At 46.5% G+C, this 23,399-nt stretch overlaps 1 protein-coding gene across 1 annotated transcript in view; it reads right to left on the bottom strand.

Annotated features, from left to right (window-relative positions):
- SMPX (small muscle protein X-linked) overlaps positions 1–23,399 on the bottom strand; it is a 386,156-nt gene that overhangs the window by 183,459 nt on the left and 179,298 nt on the right. The window contains exon 4 of the mRNA XM_086933367.1: positions 21,485–21,650. Within this exon, the coding sequence (XP_086789493.1) occupies positions 21,501–21,650 (150 nt within the window). The 3' untranslated portion in view covers positions 21,485–21,500. The remainder of the gene's footprint in view (positions 1–21,484; positions 21,651–23,399) is intronic.

Genomic DNA, 23,399 nt, shown 5'->3' with positions numbered 1-23,399 from the left:
AGTCCTTGTCTGTAGCTCTTTAGTTCCGGGACAGACCATATCCTGAGCCAATATGCTAATGGTCGGAAAGCCAGTTCTTCGTCAAGGGGTCGCATCCCGAGATCCATCCTTAGGGGAACAAGGGGAGTGCTCGGGGGAAGGGCTACAATCCTCCGGATAAACTTGTTCTCCTCTTTTAGCAAATCCGGAGAGGGTACATGACCCCAGAGCTCGCACCCGTACATGGCAGCCCCCCTTGCCTGTGCCCTGTAGATCTGCAGTGGTGGGCCCACAGGCCGGATAGATGACTTGTTATTACATAAAAGCTTCATGATGCCACCCGAGTACTGAGTCAATTTAAGGAGTGCTTTCTCTTGGTGGGTACACCAGGTCATTCTTTCATTTAGGATAATTCCTAGATACTCAAAGGTCCTCACCCTTTCCAGTCTCTTATGGTCAATAGTTGGGGTGGATCTGAGTTTTGGGGGGGGATTAAACACCATAAATTTGGTCTTTGAGGTATTCATTTCTAGACCATGTTCCCCGCAGAAACCCGCAAAACCATCGAGTACTCTCTGGATACCCATCATGGACTTTGAAAGCAACAAGGTATCGTCGGCGTACATGATCGCCGGTACTCAGGATCCTGCTAGCTTGGGAGCATCAGAGTTGGCCACCCCATTGAGGTGCGGGATAACCCCGTTGACGTAGAGGCAAAACAGGGTTGGTGCGAGTACACAGCCCTGCCTTACCCCCCTGTCAACGGGGAACCTATTTGACAAGGCGCCATCCTTGCCACACCTTACTTGTGCAAAGTTGTCAGTGTGGAGATGAATAATCATCTCCAGCAGGCCCTTGGGAACACCCAATTTGGCCAGTACATACCAAAGTTTTTTACGGGGGACCAGGTCGAACGCCGCCCTCAGGTCCACGAATACAGTGTAGAGGCTGACACCCCCCAACTGTACCGTTTTCCAATGAATGAGGGCAAGCCGAAAGACCTGGTCCACCGTTGAAACTTTCTCTCTGAAACCCGCCAGGAGGGGACTCAATATGTCATGTTCCGTCATCCATTCAGACAGACGATCCAACAATAGCCTGGCAAATAGCTTTTGTGAAACGTCTATCAGGCTTATTGGCCTGTAATTGACCGGGAGCAGAGGACAACCCTTTTTAAAAATGGGTACTATCTCTGCCCCCAGCCAAGTAGGGGGGATCTTCATGCCATTCAGAATAGCATTAAACAACACCTTAAGGTACGGGGCCCAAATTTTTGCTTTGTGTTTATATAGGTCACCTGGAAGCCTATCGAGGCCTGGCGCCTTTTCGGGCGCCAGCCCCGTGATCGCCATAGTAACCTCTTCCAAGGTGAATCCGTCCATGGATACCACGTTTTCAGTATGTTGGTCCATTGTGTGTTCTAAAGGGGTCACTGGTATCACAATAGAGGGTCTGGGTGTTTGGCAGGCTTGTCCATCTCGGGCAGGATGGGAGTAGAGCTGTCACCTACCACACTTGCACTTCATAGGCAATGGCTCAGCTCACACTGAAAGGACTTCACACTAGCCTATTGTGCCCCAGACAGTCTGTGACCAGGGTAGGGAGGCAAGAAATTCCAGCTCTCTCTAGTGGGAAACTAAAGAAGCTTCACCCACTTCAAAGTCAGCACTGCGTATAAAAAGGGGACCCTCAGCCCCAGACCCACTTTCAATACACTCCTATGCCACAGACAGACACCCTACTGCTTGGGGCCTGCCCTGCTTGCTGAGAAGGAAAACTGGACCTGCACCCTTCATCCCAGGCTGAAGTGACTCGAAAGGGTCAGCTGACTGACCTCCTGTTTTGAGCTACAGGGACATTGGAGGCCTCCCTGTAACTACTCAGTTGACTTGCTGCAACTGGACCTGCCTGGACATGCAACTGGAGCTGCCTGAGCCCCGCTGGTCTCTGCTGGAGTGCATTCCTGGGCCCCAAGAGCTGCCTTCCAGGTCATGAACCTTTAGTGTGGCCTCAGTTGAACAACTCCCTGAAGAAAAGAAAAAATCCTGAAGTTCTAGGCTCTTCACAACAGCAAACTGGACCATTCATGCCAAGCTCTCTGCCCACACCATCCATCAATGAGAACCTCCGGTGAACCAGATTCTTTGCTCTACAGTGACCACTATCGACGACTGGCAAAGTGAGAACTGCACTTCTCGCTACAACATCGACATTTCAAAGTGACCACCAATGCATATCCCCAGCAACAACCTTCGACGACACACAACAGGATCTTGTTTAACAGTCAACTTATAGAGATAGTTCTTAAAAACCATGTCATAAAGAAATTGGCAACAATGACAAATGTGACAGTAAATCTGTTCTAGCTTGTTTAATTGGTCACAAATAGACTGAATTTGAAAATATCTTTCGGCGCTAAGGTCCCTGCTGCAGAGATACTTATGTGCACAGCAATTTTTATGGTATAAAGATAACAGTAAAAACACTCTGGTGGTTAATGCAGAGATCTGTGTTTTACCTAGTTACCTTTTTAGCTCATCATAAAGTAGCATAGAGGGTAAATATGCCTACTGCAAAGCATAATGTGTAACACGGAGATGACAGATTTGTATTCTAAATGACATCTTTCGTCACAGGCATCCTTTTGGTACTTTCAGCTCATAAGTTACAGTTCATCTAATATAGCAATGTGTGCTTTCCACTGGCGTATAGGAGTTGCATGCAAATTGCAAGGAATACATTTAGAACATTATTTTTTGCAATCTTTCATTACTCTAAGGTTCCTAATAAGGGCTCTTTTGTGTAGTAAAAAAGTCTAATTGGTACAGGCTACCCCTTTCTATTATTTGTGAAGGGCGTAATGGCACTCCTCCTCCTTTTTCTTCCTTTGTTGTGGACTTTAATATGGGGTCCTGGGCCCTTTGTGGCATAGGGCAGCCCAGGGGATGAGGTCTCCGGACCCCGTCCAACTCTGGCAAGTAGGACCCATACTGAATTATTGATAAAGATCTACATAACCTCCAGGCACTATCCCACCCCAGGAGTAGAATTCAGGCAGGCAGCAAAGCTCCACATGCTCTGTCGCTCGCAAGAGGGTCAAAGGTAAATTCATTTAAAAGTGGAAAATCAGGAACCGGTGGGCTGACTTTAACCATCTTGGGTTCATTTTGCTCCTGGTGGTGAGTCCTAGCCACCTGGAGCCTCTGCAACTTGCATCCTGGCCTCAAATGTAGTAGACTTTACAGGAGCTGGTTCCACTGGCACACTGCACCAACCCTCTTTCATCCTTGGTATCTTGCGTTCCTCTCCTCCAACTGGGGCACAGAAGTACACAGTGTACCCTAACTGGTACTCAAGGATGTAAGGGACGCAGCTTCACAGCTCCTGGACAGACCCACTGGTCTGGGGTCAGCTGTAGGCAGAGTCTTTAGTCCATTAGGGCGTCAAGGGGCTTGTCCTTCCAGCTTTTTATGGTGTTGCTGTTCAATTCCAGTGTCCAGCTCTCTTTCTCTCCCTTGTGCAAGAGTTTTTAAATGGGGATGGAACATTCTACAAGCCAATCACCTCTGGCCAACCTTAGGGGCTGAATTACCCCTTCACCCCTGTCCCAACCTTCATGCACAGCATGCTTGGACAATTCAAGATCGATCAGTCAACTGGTTCCTGTTCACATCTCCTTTGGGGGCATCAGCTTTGCCCCTATTAGACATCACTGCCAGGGATATTGCCACCAAACCTGAAAGGGGAACCCCCCTACCCCTGTGTTGGCTTCAGAGGTTTGGGCTTCTGCCTTTGGAATGGGATGTCCCAACACTGTGACAGTTCATGAATAGGTGCAGATTCTCCTCCATAACTCTTCCCCTCAGAAGCTGAGTGAAGCAATGTTATAATTACTCCTTTTGAGTCAGGAGGCCTTTGTTCCCTCTGCTAGGGAGAAAAGTAATTAATTTGGCCCAGCAGGGTGACAAAAGGCCAGGAATCTGATTCTGAGCTGAGTCTGAGAAATATGAATATTCTGGAAGACCGGTTAGGAGTTCATGTGGCTTCTTGGGACCTGCATAATCAAACTTGGCGCACATGTTTCACCCCAGTTTTATTCCTAATGGGACTTCATTGACCTAGTGGAAACTGAACTTTAAAGCAAATATGATACAGTGACACTGCTGATAAACCAATAAACTCTACTGACCTTACCTATGAGTGCCTACATATATCATAAGGCCTACCCCAGGTCAATATACAATCTTATAGAGTACCTTCTGGGCCAGTGTACCTGTGCACAGTTACCAGACTGCATGCAACAGTAGTCTCACATGTACCGCCCACACACATGTGAAAGTGTTCATGTATAACTATACAAGTGTATTTTTCCCTAGGTGCGTTGCAGTAGCCTTATCTTGAAAGGCAGACACTGACAGTAAACACATGCACAAAAAGTGAGACTGGGTGATCAAAAAGCAAAAATCTGAGCCTACTAATTGGCAGAACCCATTTGGAACAGGCACGTTTTCTGTTCTTGACAGAATTCCTCCCATGTGGGTCCACATACCCCATGCAAGTCAAACAGATCTGGCAGGTCTCTCGGGGTAGGTTACTCTCCCTTTATGGGCTCCAGATGTCCCACCTAGGGGTCAGATTCCTTCTGGACCGTAGGACGGTTTGAGGCTGGTTTCCCATGCCACTTGCCCTTCCTTTTGCTTGTGGGAACCAGGGCAATTTTTACGGGTTCCTTTGGCTTCCCTGAGGGTCTGTCTGGTCCCTTGTGGTCACTCACTCCTACTCAGGTTTGCTCCTTAGCCCATTCAGAGGTTTATAGATGATTTCTAACAGACACTCCACTGGAATAGCAGGGCTCACAGCTACCTTCTTCAGGCTCATAACCCCTCCCCACTCAAAGATGACCAGTGTGGTGGGATGAAACCTCACCTCATTGTCAGTACTGACTAGCCTACGAAAAGAATGTGGGAAAATCTGCTCTGGCTACACTAGTCGGCCCACCTGTATCCCAAAAAATCTCTACCTTGGTCCCTTTGGAGATTCGCCATTGCCTGTACTTCACCATGTTGGGAGGTGAGCCTGCCATGGAAGCCTACAACATTCACCCTATCCACAGAAACTAAGGTGGCTTCAGTCAAAATCCTGGTTTCCCCTGGGTAAAGGTCTACCCAAATTCCCCTGGGTAAAGGTCTACCCAAATTCCTACACTAGCAATCTCTTGGGACTGCCCATCTATGAGGGGCTTCTCAGAAAATACTGATTCTACATTCTTATGTCCTGGCTTGTGACAGTCCAGTTACACCCCGGCCTACATGGGAGTGGAGAAGTGTGGCTCACTGGTTAGAGCAGGCAGACCCTGAAGCAGAGGTCATACCCAGGACCAGGGTTCCATTCCCGACGCGGCAGGGTCTTGAGCTCAAATGTCCACGGACTCGATAATTCTCGCTTCGGTGCCTGCCGAAATCATGGGTTCACACTCTGCAACTCTGGGCATTAAGCTTGCTTAATCTCCACAACGGCCCCCCGCGGCGGGATGCCTGGCTTTCACCTTGGGGATGCCCTGTAGGGGCTAATCTCACAGGGAAAAGACAGGACGGGTTCCCAATGCAAGCGCTGAGATGCCTCCCGGTGATTCGAGCGCTATATAAGAACATACAAAAAAAAAATGGGGTCACATGGGGTCACAAGATTTCTTCCTCTTGTACTCTCCCTACTTGGGTTATGAACATGCGTGGGACTACCCCTCATGAGTTGACTTTTGGAGCCCTTCTGAAATCTCCTTCTTTTGATCCTTGTTGCTCCCCTTCCCCCTGGGGACGAGCTGAATCCCCTTTCTTGGGATCAGCTCCTGGGACTTTTCAGATACCAAAGTGTGCATCCACAAATTAGCTCTCTTAGAAGCTGCCTGGGGTCAGACAACTTGAAATCTACTTAAAACTAGTGTAAAACTGAATGATAATTACTCAAGAGGTGCTACTTCATAATCAGATTTTGTCGCCCATCATAGTGACCAGATTGCTTTTCACCCAGCCCTCTAATGCTTTTAGTGGAATATCTACAAAGTCAATCCAGGATTGTTGTGTGTCTCTGTATGTGTCCCGGAACTTATGGTGTGAGACTAAACTTCTGCATATGGGCATCTTTCATGTGAGTGTAAGAGTCAGCTAGCCCCTCTACAAATCTATTATGTTAATGAATGTGTGGTATACCGCTGGACTCAACCCCGCAGAAGCATCTCAGCGCTGAGGTAACAGAAAAGTCATAATACAATATAACAAGTGGTGAGTGGTCCCCTGTAGACACTCCACCATTGCTGCCACCATCTTCACTGGACATCTGACCCAGCCTGGTCTTCTTTTCCTCGAGGCCAATTTATTTTCTTCTAGTGTCAGTTTCTTCTCCTCTAGGGCTATGGCTGCCACTTTGGCCTTCAGCTTCCTTTATGATTGCCTGTCACTGAGCTCCAACTGGTGGATGGCCAGTTCAGAGGGGCTTGTGATGGCAGAGTGGACTTAACTTCCAGCACTGCAGCACTGGATCACTGGATGGTGCACCGAAGAATCCATGCTGGAATAGGCTGTCCCCTTCTCCTTCATCCTCGGGAGTTGCTTCTTCCTCAGGGGGGATTCAAGCTTGTCGTGCTTTCTGTCAGGCACAGAGGGCCTTCCCAAACTCTGCCTTCTTTGCATTTTGGCCCTGCTTCAACTTTCCCTGCATATGGCCTTTAACTCAATCACTGTGAGAGTTGTCAAAGTAGCCTAATCCAACTCCATGTTCCCTTAGACAGTTTGAAGGTGCAAAAATTGAGAAATATATTTTGAAAAATCAGACATTACCAAGTCAAAGACCTGATGTCAATTAAAAATGTAAAATTTAGTTTTGCTTTTAGTTCAATCCAGGGATGTTTCTTTTCAAATTAAATAGCTGAGTGGTACTGCTATACACAAGCTCTGTGTCATGCTCCGAGATCCCACTCGAGCAGTAGCTCTAATTGCCGTGGCACTATAAAAGACACATTACACCAAAGAACGCCGCTTTGCGTTCTAGCGTCTAGCCCTTACTTCCGTTTGTTGTGTCCCTATTCGTTTTGCCTGACTTCCGGTTCCTTGGAAGGTTGTTTCCTGTTTGATTCCCTACCTCCTCCGTGAGGGTATTTTGTTCGGCTGTTATTCTGTGGCCGTACTATTTCGGTTACGCTTTCGAAATGACGCTCTTTACTTTGGTGTCAGCGTAATCTGTTGCTTTCTTGAAAATCCTCACAAACACGCTAATTTCAATCCGTGTTTGTTTTCCATTCAATTCCCGTTTCCTTGTGCTCCGCCCGGCGGCCGGGTCCTTCCTTGCCATCTGGCCGGGCACAGCCATTCCAATCTCCCCTTCTCCTGGTACTCCCCCCGGCGGCCGGGTCTTTCCCCGCCATCTGGCCGGGTACTGCTATTCCAGGTTCCCCTGCTCCTGGTGTTCCGCCTGGTGGCCAGGTCTTTCCCGCCACCCGGCCAGGCGCTGCTTGTTGCATCAGTATTTAGGTTCACTGGCCGGAGCTGACTCCCGTTGGGTGAATCACCCTACCAGCCTTCCCTTTGGCATTGTGGTATACTTTTATTTGGGGCACTTGCGTGGGCCAGTGTGTGGTGTGTTTCGAGGCTCAGCTACAAAGAATCCCGGTAACAGCACTTTGCACAGCTTTTCTTACGGCAGGTTGAGGGGTTACTGTTGTTGATGACTAATTGTTAATATCATATGGCAGATAACCTGGTGCATACTTCAAAGTAGAGGCTCGCACACACGTTCCAGCCTTGAAGAGGAATTGGATGTTCTTCCAGTTTTCTCCAGAGAATAGCAACGTGAGATTTACAAATCACTTACCTTCACATGCTAGCATAGAGTGGGATAGTGTACTTATTATCTTTTTGTCTTGTTATGTGCAGAAAACGAACACCATATTCTACCCACCAGCTATGTCCCAAGGTCCAGCCGATTAGTGTGGTAGGTGATGTTTGTCTATATATATATATATATATAGGCATTGTGCATATAAATTGTGTTGTAACCAGCTATAGATAGGAATCTCTTCCTTCCCTTACAGCCTGCCTATTCACCAAGTGTCCACTCTGAAGTCGACTGTTTTCCCCGCCTTTCTTTGTTTTGTTTCCCTGTTTTCCTCTGGCGAGCCATTCGATACTCTAGAGTCTGATAGAGTCAAAAGGCCGTAGGGGAAGGCTGAGGACTATTCTCCAGATTCCTGACGCTCCTGCGGAACAATATGTGAAGAAACAAGGACCCCCAGATTTGGATAAAGTTCCTTGGTCAGGGCAAATAATATATGCAAAGTAACGTACCCAGCAAGCAATGTGAGCACTGGCACAATTCAATTAGCAAACAGAGTGAAATTAAATAGTGAGACACTGAATTAGCATGAAAAGTACATTTTAATAGATTTCATAAAAAAGTGTCATGAGATAAATCATTGACATATTGATAAAACATTATAAAAAAGATTCTATTAACAGATATACATTGTTTGTACAGTAAAGTAATATAGTGGAGAGATGGTTTCCTGTCTACGCGTTTCGACACGTTGAAGGTGTCTTCCTCAGGACACTACCATCTTGATACTATGTTGCGGTCTTTATGCAAAGCCGGAGCAGCGTGGTTTTTAAAATCGAGGCCCGTGTTGTTGCGTTTCGAGTAAAAAAACTTGCCAGAAAGTTATAGTTGGCTGTGTTTCGGGATGTATAGTGAGCCGGGCAGTAGTACTTCGCAGCTAGAACACGGTCTGGGCGGGTGCAAGATATCAGCTATCTGTGTTTAAAAGAATGGTGACGGATTAACGCTACAATATGAAAGTAGATCGTCTGTGGAACCGCGTGGCTTCACAACCGAGTGAGATTTAGGCAGGTTCAGATTACCGGCTATCTGTGTTAAAAAAGATAGTGGCGTGCCGGAGTTGCGCGGTCTGGCGCCTGAAAGTTCAGTGGAACAAGCCAGGAAACCATTACACTCTGGATCCTACAGCTGAACACCAGTGTTAGAAAATGGATTATTCGATTGGGTCGAAGATAGATTACTATAAGTAATAATGCCACTATTTCTATGAGGTACAGTAAAGGTTTCAGTAATTTATACCTGAACTCAACCCCTGGTACCTATGGCACAGAGCAAACAGGCTTACCAAAGGAAAGTGTAAAAAACATTTAGAACTACCAAAACTGTTAAAAACTCGAAAACACAACACATTAAAATTTCCACTCCACTTTATAAACCTAGAGAATATTTTAATGAGCAAAATGACACCTAAACAACAGAACTCCAATAAAGAGAGCAGGAGAAATATGTTTTTTAAAGCCTGAATTACATTTTGGCACCAAAAAGTGCAAACGTGCCAACCCTGGGCTACTGGTCGCACTAGTCTGGGACGAAATTCAGGTTTAGGGCCAACTGCAGTTCGGATTTTAGGCCTAGATAGGTTCAATACAAAAAGTTACCTTCGGATTTAGAATTTTTGGGGGAGAAAAGGTGGTTGTTGACAAATCATCGGAGAGGCACGCTGGGCTCGAGTTGGGTTTCGACGAAGGCGGGTGGCTGAAGAACCGAGTGGTTGTTGATGAAGGCGGCAAAACTCAGAACAGAAGTTCGGCATCCATGCCCAGGAAGGCCTCAACGTCAATCTGCTTCCGCTCAGCATTGGTCTCAGGGAAGCCTTCTACTTACTGACTTGGAAACTTTCTGGAAATCAGATCTCCTTCAGTGGGACAAACCAGAACGTTGGAACTTACATGTAATTCGACGTTCACTACGGTACCAGCCTCCTACCGATTCTTCAGAAGAAAGGTGTGCAAAACGTTTCTAAGTCCCAGCTTTTCAAGTTTGGGCAGGAGGAGCACACTCTAACATCACTCCAACAGAAGTCACCAACAAGGCCAGAGCAGGTCCAGTTGGAACTGGTCAGCTGGGCCCTTCATGGGTCTCTTGAAGCTTTTTCATCTCTTCAGCTTAACAGGAGGTTATCCAACTGAACCTTGGAGTCCACTTCTAGCTCCAGGTTACAAGTGGGAGCATGTCCAGTCAACAGCGTGCTCCTTACAGGTAACAGCAGCAGGAAGTAGCAGCCCGTGTTTAAGAGCATTGAGTCCCACGCCCTACTGATCTAAACGCCCATTAACATATTTTCCCTGTATTTAAAATGCAATATATTTGTTCCGGACTGCCTGGTTTGAAGTCCGATGAGAGCCAGGCAGGCAGGTCCTTACAGGCCAATTCTGCACATGTGCACACATACAGAATGTTGACACCATCAAGCAGGGCATACCTTTTTACAGCCCTTGATTCCCAGAAAAAGAGGAGGTGCTTTAGTGGTGCATGGCACTGATTTATGGAAGTCTGTTCGGGTGCTGCTAGCTTAAGCTCTCCATCATAAATCATATGACATGCTCCACCCCCCTTTTCATATTCAACAGATTCCCCCATGCCGAAGTCTGCTTTTAATGTTTACTAGAATACTGGCACATATGCTGTCCTGCAGGTGATTGGTGATTCGCAATGCTTTTCCTGAACAGCACCCACACCGTCAGATGAAACCAATCATCCCCGGGATGCGACTTTGTTGGTAATTATTTTTCCAGCTGCCCTGGAGGCCTATCGATTAGCTGCACAAACACAACAGATACGACTTTCTGAGTTTTGGCAGATCACAAAAGCAGCATAATTTCTGACGCAGTCCAATCCATGAGTTAATGTTACTAACACATTTACTGCAAACATCTATTATGATCTGCGGGCCATACGCTGGAATCCCTGTAAGGACAAAGCAACTTTTAATCGCAGTACAGTTTAAATTAATATCCATAATATAGTATTTATAGCGCTAGGTAATTGCAAACCAAGGGGTCGATTATGATGGCGGTGAATCCGCATCCTCCGGGCCGGTGGAAGCCACCGCCGTCCCGGAGGATGCGGATTCACCTCCGCGGTCCTTGAAAACACCCACCGCCAGATTATGATGGCGATAGGATCAGCCGAGGACGGCAGGTCCATCCGCCCCTGATCCGCGGTGTGTGGACCACAATATGGTGGCGGTGTCTGCAAGACACCGCCAGCCATATTATGATGGGTGCAGAGACATGCTTTTCTGTGGCGGATATTCCGCCGTGGAAAAGCTTGTGGACCTTTGCTTCTGGGGGCCCCTTGCGGGCCTCCAGGATGTTGGGGGGTGGGGGGTGCACATCGGGGGTACCTATGGTACCCCCCTACATGTGCATGCACAAAGCGGCAGGCCCCGAGCGGTGCCTACCGCTTTGTGCCTTCACATGCAAAGCATGCATTTCTAACTTTGCGGCGGGTGCTGCTTTAAGCAGCACCCGTCGCAATGTTAAATATACAGGATGTGACCACCAGGGTGGCTGTCACATCCTAATTCCTATGGAGGGAACGCCGCTGCCCCTGCGGACGGTCCCTCCATCTCGAGGGTGTCGGACGGATGCAGGTCCGGCCGCCATCCTAATCGACACCCTGGTTTGGAGTGCTACACAAAAGCATCAAGACTTGTCCGAAGATGGTAAGGAATATTCTTTGTGCCTGTGTTTTATAATATTGCTACTACGTTCCATGTTTTAGATCACAGCTGGAACTAGTATCTACTGTTGCAAACACATAACACAGGAGCAAACTCAGAAGCATTGAAATATTTCAGAGAGATACATTATGCAATTTCTTTGGGAAATAAATGCATTGTCTGAAGCACCACAATGGTTCTATTTTTGAAAGATTCCTGAGCCAAACCCTCTTACTGATCCCTTCCACCCTCTTCAGGACTGCTGGCATCACCCACTTCATTCAATACCTGTCAGTCATTATTACTGCACCATTTTAAAATGTCACCAGCCGCCACTGACAGCAGGTACAGCCCTTCATCAGTCTTCTTCACACAGATGGAGCAGTGTTCTTAGGAAGGTGCTAGGGATGGCACATTTATGCCCAATGCCAGCCCATGTGTGGGGGAAACTCCTGGCCACTCCCTAACCAATTGGATAACATTTTGCAGGGGTGACCCTACCCACTTTTACCACAATTCCCATATATTTTAATGTAAACTATCCCAAAGTGCCCCTCTCTACCTGAAACCAACAGAGCCTTTTCTCCCAGAACTCCTATCCCACTCTAGAGGGTTGGCTACGGCTAGGGAAATGAGCAAACCCTCCCCTGTGTTCACTCAAATCCATTTCTGGGGCCAAGTCCTCTCCCATTGGAAGCGTTGCCTGGGATACCCAGGTGGGGTACTATTCTTGATACACCTATCTCAAGAAGGAAGTAAGTTGTTTCTGCATTCCTTATTTTCTTTACCGCTAAGTTAATGATGTCACTAGAGTGGAAGCTGGTTGATAGGTGAACCACACTAGACTGTGGTGGGGTGAGCTCATGGGTGACAGTGAAATTTTGGGTCACTTTAGCATCCTCATAAAATAATGTGCAATATTGTTTATTTTCAACTGGGCCCCATAGAGGAAGTATGGCGTCCTAGGGTCTGATTGCGATCTTGGTGGACAAAGGTTACTTAATCACAAATGTGACGCATATCCCATCCACCGCATGACAATTTCATTATATCCTATAGAAATTGTAATACGGCGTACGTTATATCCATCACGTTTGTGATGGAGTATCCCATCCACAAGATCATAATCAGGCCCTTAATTCTTTATGTGGGTTGTGGATGGACGTTGCTATGGTTGTTTCTGGCCTCCATTGGGTTAAGTGCCCAATTCTTCTGTTCCCTTGGTGTGGTGGGGAAATGGGGCAGTACCACAGTCTTCAGTTTTGACCCATTTACCCAGCCCATCTCTTTATTGGGTGTCAGGGGCTTCTGTGTCCTTCCAGGGGAGGTTCTCAGACAATTATCTTAGGTTTGCATCATAGTGGACGAATCTCTTCATCCTAGGGAAAGCACGGGAATCTAAACATAGTATGGGCAGGACATGGTTTCACAAAGAATGTGCATTGGGATGGTTGGGACAGGATTACGCCTGCCTAGCATTCTTTGTATGGAGACAAAAATAACATTAATATTTGTAACAATTTTCAAGATTGTTGTAAATGTGTTGAAGTTTTTTTCCTGATGCATTGTTTCAGCTGAATAAAAGCAAGATATTTATCTTTAACCAACAACTTGGAATTAGGTCATGGTTTTTTCGTGTTTTGTCCTTGCTTGGGGCCCTTGCAATCTTCCCCAGGTTCCCATCCTCTGGCTCTTTAAGTGAGGTCTTTGTGTTGGGCCCAGTAGGAGTTGTACATATGAAATCTGTTTGAACCCCTACAGTTTACTGCTAGGAATAGAAAGCACACAACGTGAGAGCAGACCAGAATGTATCTGCAAATTACACTGAGACAAATTCGGCCTATTTCACTGTGGCCTGCCAAGATCCTGGGGTATATTTACGACAGAATGGTGCAGGGCTGCAAGCAATTTAGCTGAGCCACGCCATTTCAAAACACAGGGATACACCATATTTACCAGAATACGGAACACCCCAATTTTCCCTTGCACCAGCCCTAAAAATCAGAATGCAGCACACATAGAAAAAGCAAAAAACTATGAGAAATAAAAGTATTTTTCTTTGTTTTGCTACTCTAGCGCCGGCTTTTCAATGGCGTTACTTTTGGGCGTTTCCTAAGATTTAAACACCCTTGTAAATCTGGGGCAGCATCAAGAAGCAATGGGTGTTGCATTGGAACGCCCACAGCAACATCCATTGTATTCTCGTTTCACGCAAAGTGATGCATGAAAAGGGGTCGTTTTTACAAGGCCATGAAAAGAAACGCAGGGTGGATTTGCGTGGCTTTGTAAATATGGGCAAGCATGCAGCCCCACTGGAGCGTTTAAAAAAAGTGATGCTCCAGTGGTGCTAGGCTCTTGTAAATATGCCCCCCTGTATCCGAATCAATAACAGCTGCCAGGACCAGGATCTGACCGGATCCAGGATCCGGCTGGTTCTCCTCATTTCCTGCACTGACCGGCACTCCACATAAAGTCAGATTGATAGTTTTTTCCAGTGGGCTCAGACGGGAGTGCTTCTTATTATTTCGATGATTATTTTTACTACCTTTTCGGAGACAACAGTCTGAAATATTTTACAGCACATGTTCCAGGGCTATCTTCTTGCACGAAAGGCCATTTTATTAACATTGTAAAAAGGCATGCGAATCACAATTCATGATGGCCAGTGAGGGAATACCATATCCCATCAGCCTTGTTAAGTGAATAATTACATTAGGAGAGAACAAATTCACACTTCACTAATGGAAAGCATCATTTGGGCATTTGCTTTAACCCATTTACATCATTGTGTATTGCTCTGTGCTGCAGTTCCAATTTTATATAATGCAATTAAATTATATTTGAGAGGCTTGTGTTGCACACAGGAGCAAGCCGGGAAGGTAACGGCTGTTCTATTTTCAAGTAAAATGAACATTGGGTAATTTGTTTATCACTATGTCGTGTAGTACAAAACGAAATGTAATAATCTGAAATGCATGTTTGTTCTTGAGCAGCATGTATTTGAAGCTCCAAAAAGGTTTGTAATTGATATTAAAAATAAGGGAACAGCATGTGCTGCAGAAGTCATAACCGTATATTCTAGAGATGGCAGTACACTGTATAATATTTTTTTTAAAAGGGGGAGAGTAGAGGTAGGCAAAGTGGGGACCCGTCCTTCACGGCACTATACAGATAATCTAGAAAGGGAAATTTTTTTTTTCTTCTTGCAGGAACACTGTGAAAGGAAAAAGATTTTTTCTTTAAAAAAAATCCTCACCCACCCGGGTTTCCCCTTGGTGGCATGCCTCATCATTGGGTCCATCCTTGCCATCTACGGACAGGGGCGTGCTACTACCAACGGATACGCAGGAGCACTTAATTGTAAAATACAGGGTTGTCCATATACACCTAACCTCCTATGTTAATTAGGAAGGAAGTTGGAAGAAAGAAAGGAAAAAAGTATAAATACCAGATTAGTGGGTACAAAAACAATTTCCTACCCCTACAATGGTATGCTAAAATCTGGGGACGTGTGAGAAAACCCTAGGCGTGAATACCTATTGTTTCCCTTTATGGTCAACTAGTTTCATGCCCTTCCCCAAGGCAATTCGTCAGGACCTAGAAAGGAAAAATGATGTTCCCACTCCAGGTGTCACAATAAATAAAATATTAATGAAAAATACAAAATAAATATACAGCACCTAAGTGGTCTGTGTTAAATATCTAAAAGACCTACAAGGATATAAAGAAAAAAGAGATTAAAAAATACACGACCCTAAGATCCATATTATATTTTGTGATAATTCTGTGCTGAATGCTAGGTGGTTCTGGGTAAGGCGAAGGTAAGTGGGAAGTGAGTTCCATGTTTTAGCTGCCAGGTATGAGAAGGATCTACCTCCCATGGTGGTCTTGTTGATGCGAGGTACAGTGGCGAGGGCTTGGCTGGAAGATCGTAGTTGGCGGGAGGGGGTGTAGAAGGACAGTTGTGAGTTGAGGCATTCTGGTCCGATTTCGTAGAGTGCTTTGTGTGCGTGGGTTAGGAGTCGGAAAGTGATCCTCTTATTGACGGGTAGCCAGTGGAGATTTTTCAGGTGACCAGAGATGTGTTCGTTACGCGGGATGTCTAATATGATCCTGGCAGAGGCGTTTTGGATTCGTTGGAGTTTTTTCTGGAGTTTAGCGGTAGTACCTGCGTAGAGGGTGTTTCCGTAGTCCAGTCGGCTCGTGACCAGAGCGTGGGTGACTGTTTTCCTGGTTTCGGTGGGGATCCAGCGAAATGTTTTTTTGAGCATGCGAAGAATGTTGAAGCAGGATGAGGAGACGGCGCTGAATTGTCTGTTCATTGAAAGTGAAGAATCCAGGATAACGCCTAGGTTCCGTGCGTGGTCTGTCGGGATGGGTGCTTTTCCAAGGGCTTCCGGCCACCAAGAGTCATCCCATGCAGAGGGGGATGTACCTAAGATGAGGACTTCTGTTTTATCTGAGTTCAGTTTCAGACGGCTGTGTTTCATCCATTCGGCAACTTCTTTCATTCCTTCGTGTAGGTTAGTTTTGGCGGTGCTAGGGTCATTGGTGAGTGAAAGGATCAGTTGAGTTTTCATCCGCGTAGGAGATGATGTTGAGGTTGTGTTGGCGGGCGATGGCCGCGAGGGGGCTCATGTATACGTTGAAGAGGGTGGGACTGAGTGAGGATCCTTGTGGTACGCCACAGATGACTTCAGTGGCCTCGGACTTGAATGGTGGAAGGCGGACTCTCTGGGTTCTTCCGGTGAGGAACGAGGTGATCCATTCAAGTGCTTTTCCTTGTATTCCGATGTTTCTGAGGCGTTGTAAAAGGGTGCTGTGGCAGACTGTGTCGAAGGCTGCAGAGAGGTCGAGGAGGATGAGGGCGACTGTGTCTCCATTGTCCAGTAGAGTTCGAATGTCGTCTGTTGCTGCGATGAGGGCGGTCTCAGTGCTGTGTTTTGCTCGGAAGCCAGACTGTGAGGAGTCGAGGGATTTGTTGGCTTCGAGGAAAGCGGCGAGCTGGTTGTTGACAGCTTTCTCGATGACTTTGAAAAGGAATGGAAGGAGCGAGATGGGGCGGTAATTTTTGAGTTCGGTGGGGTCCGCTGTGGGTTTTTTCAGAAGGGCGCTGAGTTCAGCGTGTTTCCAGCTTTCCGGGAAGGTGGCGGAGTTGAAGGAGCAGTTGATGACGTCTCGGAGGTGCGGTGCTATGACGGAGTCTGCTTTGTTGAAGATGTGGTGAGGACATGGGTCTGTGGGGGATCCTGAGTGGATGGAGTTCATCAGGCGGATGGTGTCCTCAGTGGAGATTGGGTTCCAGTCGTTAAGGGTGTTCAAGGGGGGTGAATGTTCAGCATATGGTTGGGTGGGTTGGTCTCCGGGTTGGTTGTCGAAGCTGTTGTGGATGTCTGCAATTTTGTTGTGGAAGAATGAAGCTAGGGAGTCGCAGAGGGCTTGAGAGGGGGTGATGTCGTTGGAGTTGGCCGAGGGATTGGTAAATTCCTTGACGATGTTAAAAAGTTCCTTGCTGTTGTGGGCGTTGTTATTTAGTTGATCCTTGAATGCTGTTTTCTTGGCCTTTCGGATTAGTTGGTGGTGTATGCGGGTGGCGTTTTTGAAGGCGTCCTTGGTGCTAGTGGTTGGGTCTTTTTTCCAGGCCTTTTCAAGGGAGCGGCAGAGTTTCTTGGACTTCTTAAGATCATCGTTGAACCATGAGCCCTTCTTGCTGCCAGGTTTGCTTTGACGTTTTTTCAGTGGTGCTAGGATGTCGGCGCTGTTGGATAACCATAGGGTGAAGTTGGTGGCGGCTTGGTCTGGGTTAGAAGAGTGGGCTGGGGTGTTTAGAAGGAGCGATGAGGAGATCTGGTCGATGGTGATTTTGTTCCAGTTTCTTTGCAGAGTTGGTTGGGGGTGGTTGATGGGTTTAGGCTTGTTGTAGGTAAAGTGAACGCAGCTGTGGTCAGTCCAAAGGAGAGCCGTAGTGTGGCTGAAGGAGACGTGATTGCTGGAGGTGAAGATAGGGTCGAGAGTATGACCTGCGATTTGGGTGGGGGAAGTGACCAGTTGTTTAAGTCCGAGGTTGGCGAGGTTGTCCAAGAGGGTGGTGGTGTTGCGGTCGTTGTTCTTTTCAAGGTGAAAGTTGAGGTCTCCCAGAAGGATGTAATCTTTGGAGGGGAGCGCGTGTGGAGTGATGAAGTCCGTGATGTCTTCACTGAATTGTGCGCGGGGTCCTGGTGGTCTGTATAGGAGGGTGCCTCTGAGTGTGGTCTTGGGGTCGATGTGGATCTGGAAGTGAAGGTGTTCAGAGTTGGCGAGATTGACGTCAGAGCTGGTTGAGATGTGGATTGATTTTTTATGGACGATAGCGATTCCTCCTCCTGTGTGGCCTGTACGGTCCTTGCGTGTGATCTTATAGTCTTCAGGGATGGCAATGGTGATGTCTGGGGCGGAGGAAGCGTTCATCCATGTTTCTGTTAGGAAGGCGACGTCTGGAGAGATGGTGTCTAGTAGATTCCATAGGTCAATGGCGTGCCTGTGGACCGATCGGGTGTTGAGAAGGATGTATTGTAGGTGGTTAGGGTCGGGAATCTGAGGTGTGAGCGTAGCGGAGTTGGTGACGGTACCGATGAATTTGCAGGAGTAGCATGAGAAAGGTCCATGGGTGTGTCCAGGAGCGGCTTGGACGCAGTTGGTGGAGCGGCCGGGGTTCAGGGCTAGGAGGGTGGTGGCATCTTAGGTAATGCGGGAGGGCTGGGCAAAGCGAGGGCCAGGGGGTATGGCGCTGGGCGCGGTCCAGGCGCGGACGGGCGTAGACGGGCTTACCTTTGGCGCACCTTCGGCGCGGATTGGGCGCGGTCGCTGCGCGTGAACGCTGCGCGCGGGAAGAACTGTCATATATGGATAGTGGGGGGGGAGGGGCGAGGGCGGCTCAGCTGGGAGGCGGGGCGGGCACACGAGGACGACAACAACAAACAAAATGGAGGCGGAGGGGGGAGCACAGCGGAGCGCTAGAGGCAAACGCGCTAACAAAGTCTAAAACAGCAGTATGAAATAAACAAAGCGCAAATGAAGCAAAGCGGTAATTAAGCACACAGCAGGCGAAATGATATGGCACTTTTCAAAGCAATGCAGCGCTACGATACCAGATGTCTGCAAGGGACACTGGGAGCGACCACTCAGCCCTCAGATACAGGAAAACTCATTAAATTTGGAAAATGGAATCATTCTTCAGAAACTGTCACCAAAAAAAGATTTTGGGTAAAAAAACATTATTGACAAACGTGGTGGTCACAGGATCACACCATTGTGTCCTCACTTGGCTGTTCATGTGTTTGTGCTATGTGAGGATATGTTGGAAAAAAGGCAAATTCATCTACATAATCGTGACACGGAAAAAACTTGCCAAAGAGGTCCATAAAAAGTTTTGAAACTTTATTGACACAGGAAACGAGGTGGACAAAAAATACACCAAAAATAATGTTCATGCCCTCCCAGGAAAATGTTTTGGGACGCTGAGATCTTTAATGAACATTTTCCATCTCTGACCTGAAACCGCCCAAAAGACTGTAGTCCAGGCACTGGTTATATCCAGGCTGCATTACTGAAATGCCTCTACTTGGGTGTATCTCAGTCCTCCTTGAACAGGCTTCAGCATGTCCAGAACATGACTGCTCGGGCACTGCTCAGACTTCCCAAGCATGCCTCTATTAGTATCACACAGGTTGCCGGTGAAGCAAAGGGTTACTTTCAAAACTATATGCAAATGCTTCTCTTCTCGAGGCCCCGTTTACCTGTTGTCGCTGGTTACTCCTTATGTTCTGACATCAAAGCTCACCTCACACCTCACATAATGTTAACCATGAATGATCGATGAATACTTGGGGAGCTGTTCTAAGTCTTTTCATTCCCAAAGCTTGTAGGGGCCATCCAGTGTAGGGAAAATCATTTATCTATACCCATACTGCATCCCTAACACTCACCAACAATAAGCATTCTACAATGTTCATTTGTTTTATGACATCAGGCGGCGTTTTGAGACATATGTTGACATGATTCTCCTATCAGTCTCTGTAAGGGGGAGTTATGGAACATTTATTTCGGCAAACAGTCATTATAATGCATGCCTTTACCACGCATGCGTTACATTGAATCCACCTTTAACACGCACAGCCTATAACATGCATTTATTTACAACACATATGCCTTTACCACGCATGCCTTTACAATAAATCAACGTTGTAAAAGTGATGCCTCTTCATCATTGTGAGTGAGGTAGGAGTGATTGGGCCTGGGGTGGGGAAAGGGGCGGTGTTAGGTTTTTGGGGCAGGAGTATGGTTTTAGGGCTTTAGTGTATTTTCAAAAAGGGCTAAATGGGGGTCATGCAGGGATCCTGTTTTAGGGTAAAGGGCAGGGGCTGGGGGCCAAGGGGGTAGTGCTGAGGTCCACTATTAGGGCTCAGGACAGGGGTCGGGTATTTGTAAAAAAAAAAGGCTGGGGGCCTGAGGGGGATGGTGACTGAGACCAGTTTTAGTGCTCAGGGCAGGGAGTCAGGGAAAGTTTTTACCATGCATAGGTCAATAACATTCATGCTTTTACAATGAAATTCATTATAACCATGCTTGGTAAAGGCATATTCGATGTTAGAAAATGCATGGTAAAGGAGTTTATGCGTGGTAAAGGCATTCTAGTTTTAATGCACGCGTGGTAAAGGCATGTGTTGCAACAGAACGCGTTGTACCATTATACAGCCTTTGATTTCAGTTTACACCAATTGTTTAAGTGACCATCTCCACCAATTCACATGAGATCAGCTATTCGCATATCAACACAATGGCAAAATATGCCTGGTTCCACCTAAGCTACCTCAGAAAACTGAAACCCTTCTTAAATAAGGCAGACCTTAAAACTGCAGTCCAGGCACTAGTAATATCACGGATTGAGTACGGTTGCACAACCTTAGCTGGTCTCCCCAAGATTTCAACAGCCCCTCTGAAATCCTGTCTCAATGCGGCCACAAGACTTATAACGGACTGCAGGAAATTCAACCACAATATCCCTCATCTGAAAACGCTTAACTGGTTGCCTTATGAAGCGAGAATACAACTGAAAATGGCATGTATTACCCATAAAGTGATTCATCGCAAAACACCAGCATACCTAGCCCAGAAAATAACACTATCAGGAGGATGCCGCCTATTCCGGAGTCAGGGAGATCTACTACTGAAACCGTCCCGATTCCGTAAGAAAAAAATGTATGACCGAGCTTTCTCTGGTGCAGCGCCTAGAATTTGGGATGCTCTCCCCCCTAACATTAGAAGAATTTCATCAAACTCTGCTTCCAAAAAGGAAGCCAAATCTTTTTACATGAGTAAATACCTACCATAATCGCAACATACTCGTCATTATCAGGGATCCACCATGATCATATGTATGCTACCTCTCACCGAACATTAACCTCTTTGGGGTACTGTATATATGTTTTTTTGTAAGCACAATTATTTTTGCAAATAGTGTACAACTACTGATGACTTGGTAACAAAATTGTTGATAGATATACTAATGTAAAGCGCTCTGATACCCCATTCAGGGTCATGTCAGCCCTATATAAAATACCAAATAAATAAATACAAATAAATAGTACCCCCTTCATTCACCAAAATCTCCAAGTTGGTCCATCATGACATTCGTTCTTAGGAAATTCTGGTCTTTATCCTTTTCCAAAAATGCAAAAGATTCGCAGCTGCTATCCCTAGATGGCAATATTTGTCATAACAGGCTCAGGAATGAAGTATCATAAAAACACAACTTAACAGAGACTGCACCATTACAAAATGGATTTTCTTCAGAGGTTCATATGTAATCTCAAACACATTGCAGCCCAAAAAACAGAAATCCAAGCAAACCTTACTGAAGAAAGAGGACTGCAGAAGTAATAGCTTGTAACTGTGTAGAAAACAGCTTTTCACACTCACCTTATACTTCTGTATACTATTCTCCAGCTCTTGGAACAAATTTGAGTTCACTTTTTATATTCTGGATCTCTGACAGGTTAAAAGCTGGTCCCGGGAGTTTCACAGCACCTGGAAGATGTTTCTTTTGCTCTTCTTCTGTGGCAGTATGGTCAGGTGATTGTGCACTCTACAAACAAAAAAGAAAGAATGTCAGCATATCCTTGTGCAGAGGAAGCAGAACATGTAAATGGACGAATGAAAGGGGAATACATGTGAGGGAATAAATATTGTTTGAGTTGTCCTCTATTGGGCCATAAAACAACTCTCAAGAACCCTTATGCAATATAAATATATACATACGTTTTACTTATGTGCTTATATTTTCCATCCAATTTGTTTTATACAGGTTGCACCGATTACTGGGATCCAGTGATAACCTCATATTGACCTTTTAGCTAAGATCAGCTCATAGTGACACCCATCAGAGATGCACTGTAAGGAAATTACATAGGAGAGGATGGATAGTCAAGCCACTGATTGTTGTGGGAAGGGGGTGTGTTATTTTAATCCTCCTCTCTGTCAACAAGACCTGGGCTTGAAAGGGTGGGGTTACATGACTACTTCAGTATCCGATATACTGTTACAGTTTTTATTGTTACCGTAAAACAGCACTGCTCGCTTTTACAAAGGCAAAGAAATACTGTTCTACTGAGTTTGACTTAATACTTTGAAAGCGACTGAACTAGGGAGCAGCTAGAAGATTAAAATACCCCCCACTTTGAACTAAACCTCTGATGGCACCACGCAAGCAAAGCAAATGAGCCCCAACTCTCCCTAGAACTCACTTGTCTCTTCCATCCAAGCATCTATACATTCATTCTTTCACTCTTCCATCTACAAGCTGATAGCCACTGTTACATTCTGTCATTCATTCATTCTTGTATCCATCATTCAATCTATCCCTAGTCCATCCATTCATCAACTCTGCCATCCATCCAGCCATACATTCTGCCATCAATCAGGCTGTCCAGCCATCCACCCATCCATTCACCCACTATGCCATCCATCCTTCCATCTATGGTGCCATCCATCCATCCACTTTACCATCCACCCATTCCTCTATCCATCATACCCTCTGATATCCATTTATCCTCTTTTCTGTCCATCCATGCAGCCATCCATCCATTCACTCTGCCATTCACCACCCACACATCCATCCTTCATTTCATCCATCCACCCTGCCATCCTTCAATCTAGTATGCTATCCTTCCTTCCATCCACCCAGCCTACCTGCTATTCATTCATCTATCCTGCCATCCATCTATCTTGCCATCCATCCATCATACATTCATCCACTCTGTTTTCCACTCATCTACCCATTCATGCATTTGTCCATCCACTCTGTCATCCATTTGCTCATCTTTTCACCTACTCATCCATTAATCCTTTTACTCTGCCATCCTATCACCTGTCCGACATCCTACACAGTCACTCACTCGCCCGCCCATTCATTCCTCTACTCTGCCATCCTTTTACCTGCCCATACCCCTATCCATTCACTCATCCGTTCACCCACTCACTCATCCATCCACTGATTCAGGGTCAGATTGGTAAGGCGGGCACTCAGGCAATGGCCGAGGGGCCGGCTTCCAAGACCCAGGTGTGGGCTGCTTTTTTGGGAAGCCTGGGGGGCAGATTTAGGAGGTGTCGGTGGTGTGGGATGCTGGCAGCGGCTCAGTGGGTGCCCGAGTGGCCTTTCTGGGGTAGATGGGCGTCCATTACCTCACCTTTACCAACGGGGCAGAGGTGTCACTCCCTTTCTTTCGCTAGACCGGCCTATTAATGTATGCATATCGAGTGGGGCAGGAGCCTGAGCAGAAGTGGCCTCACTGGATTTCAGGTGTGTTTCACCAGTGTGAACTAATCCGTGCATTCT

Source organism: Lissotriton vulgaris, chromosome 8 (genome assembly GCF_964263255.1).
Source record: "Lissotriton vulgaris chromosome 8, aLisVul1.2, whole genome shotgun sequence".
In the NCBI taxonomy this organism is placed as follows: domain Eukaryota; kingdom Metazoa; phylum Chordata; class Amphibia; order Caudata; family Salamandridae; genus Lissotriton; species Lissotriton vulgaris.
This window is presented reverse-complemented; position numbering and strand designations above follow the sequence as displayed.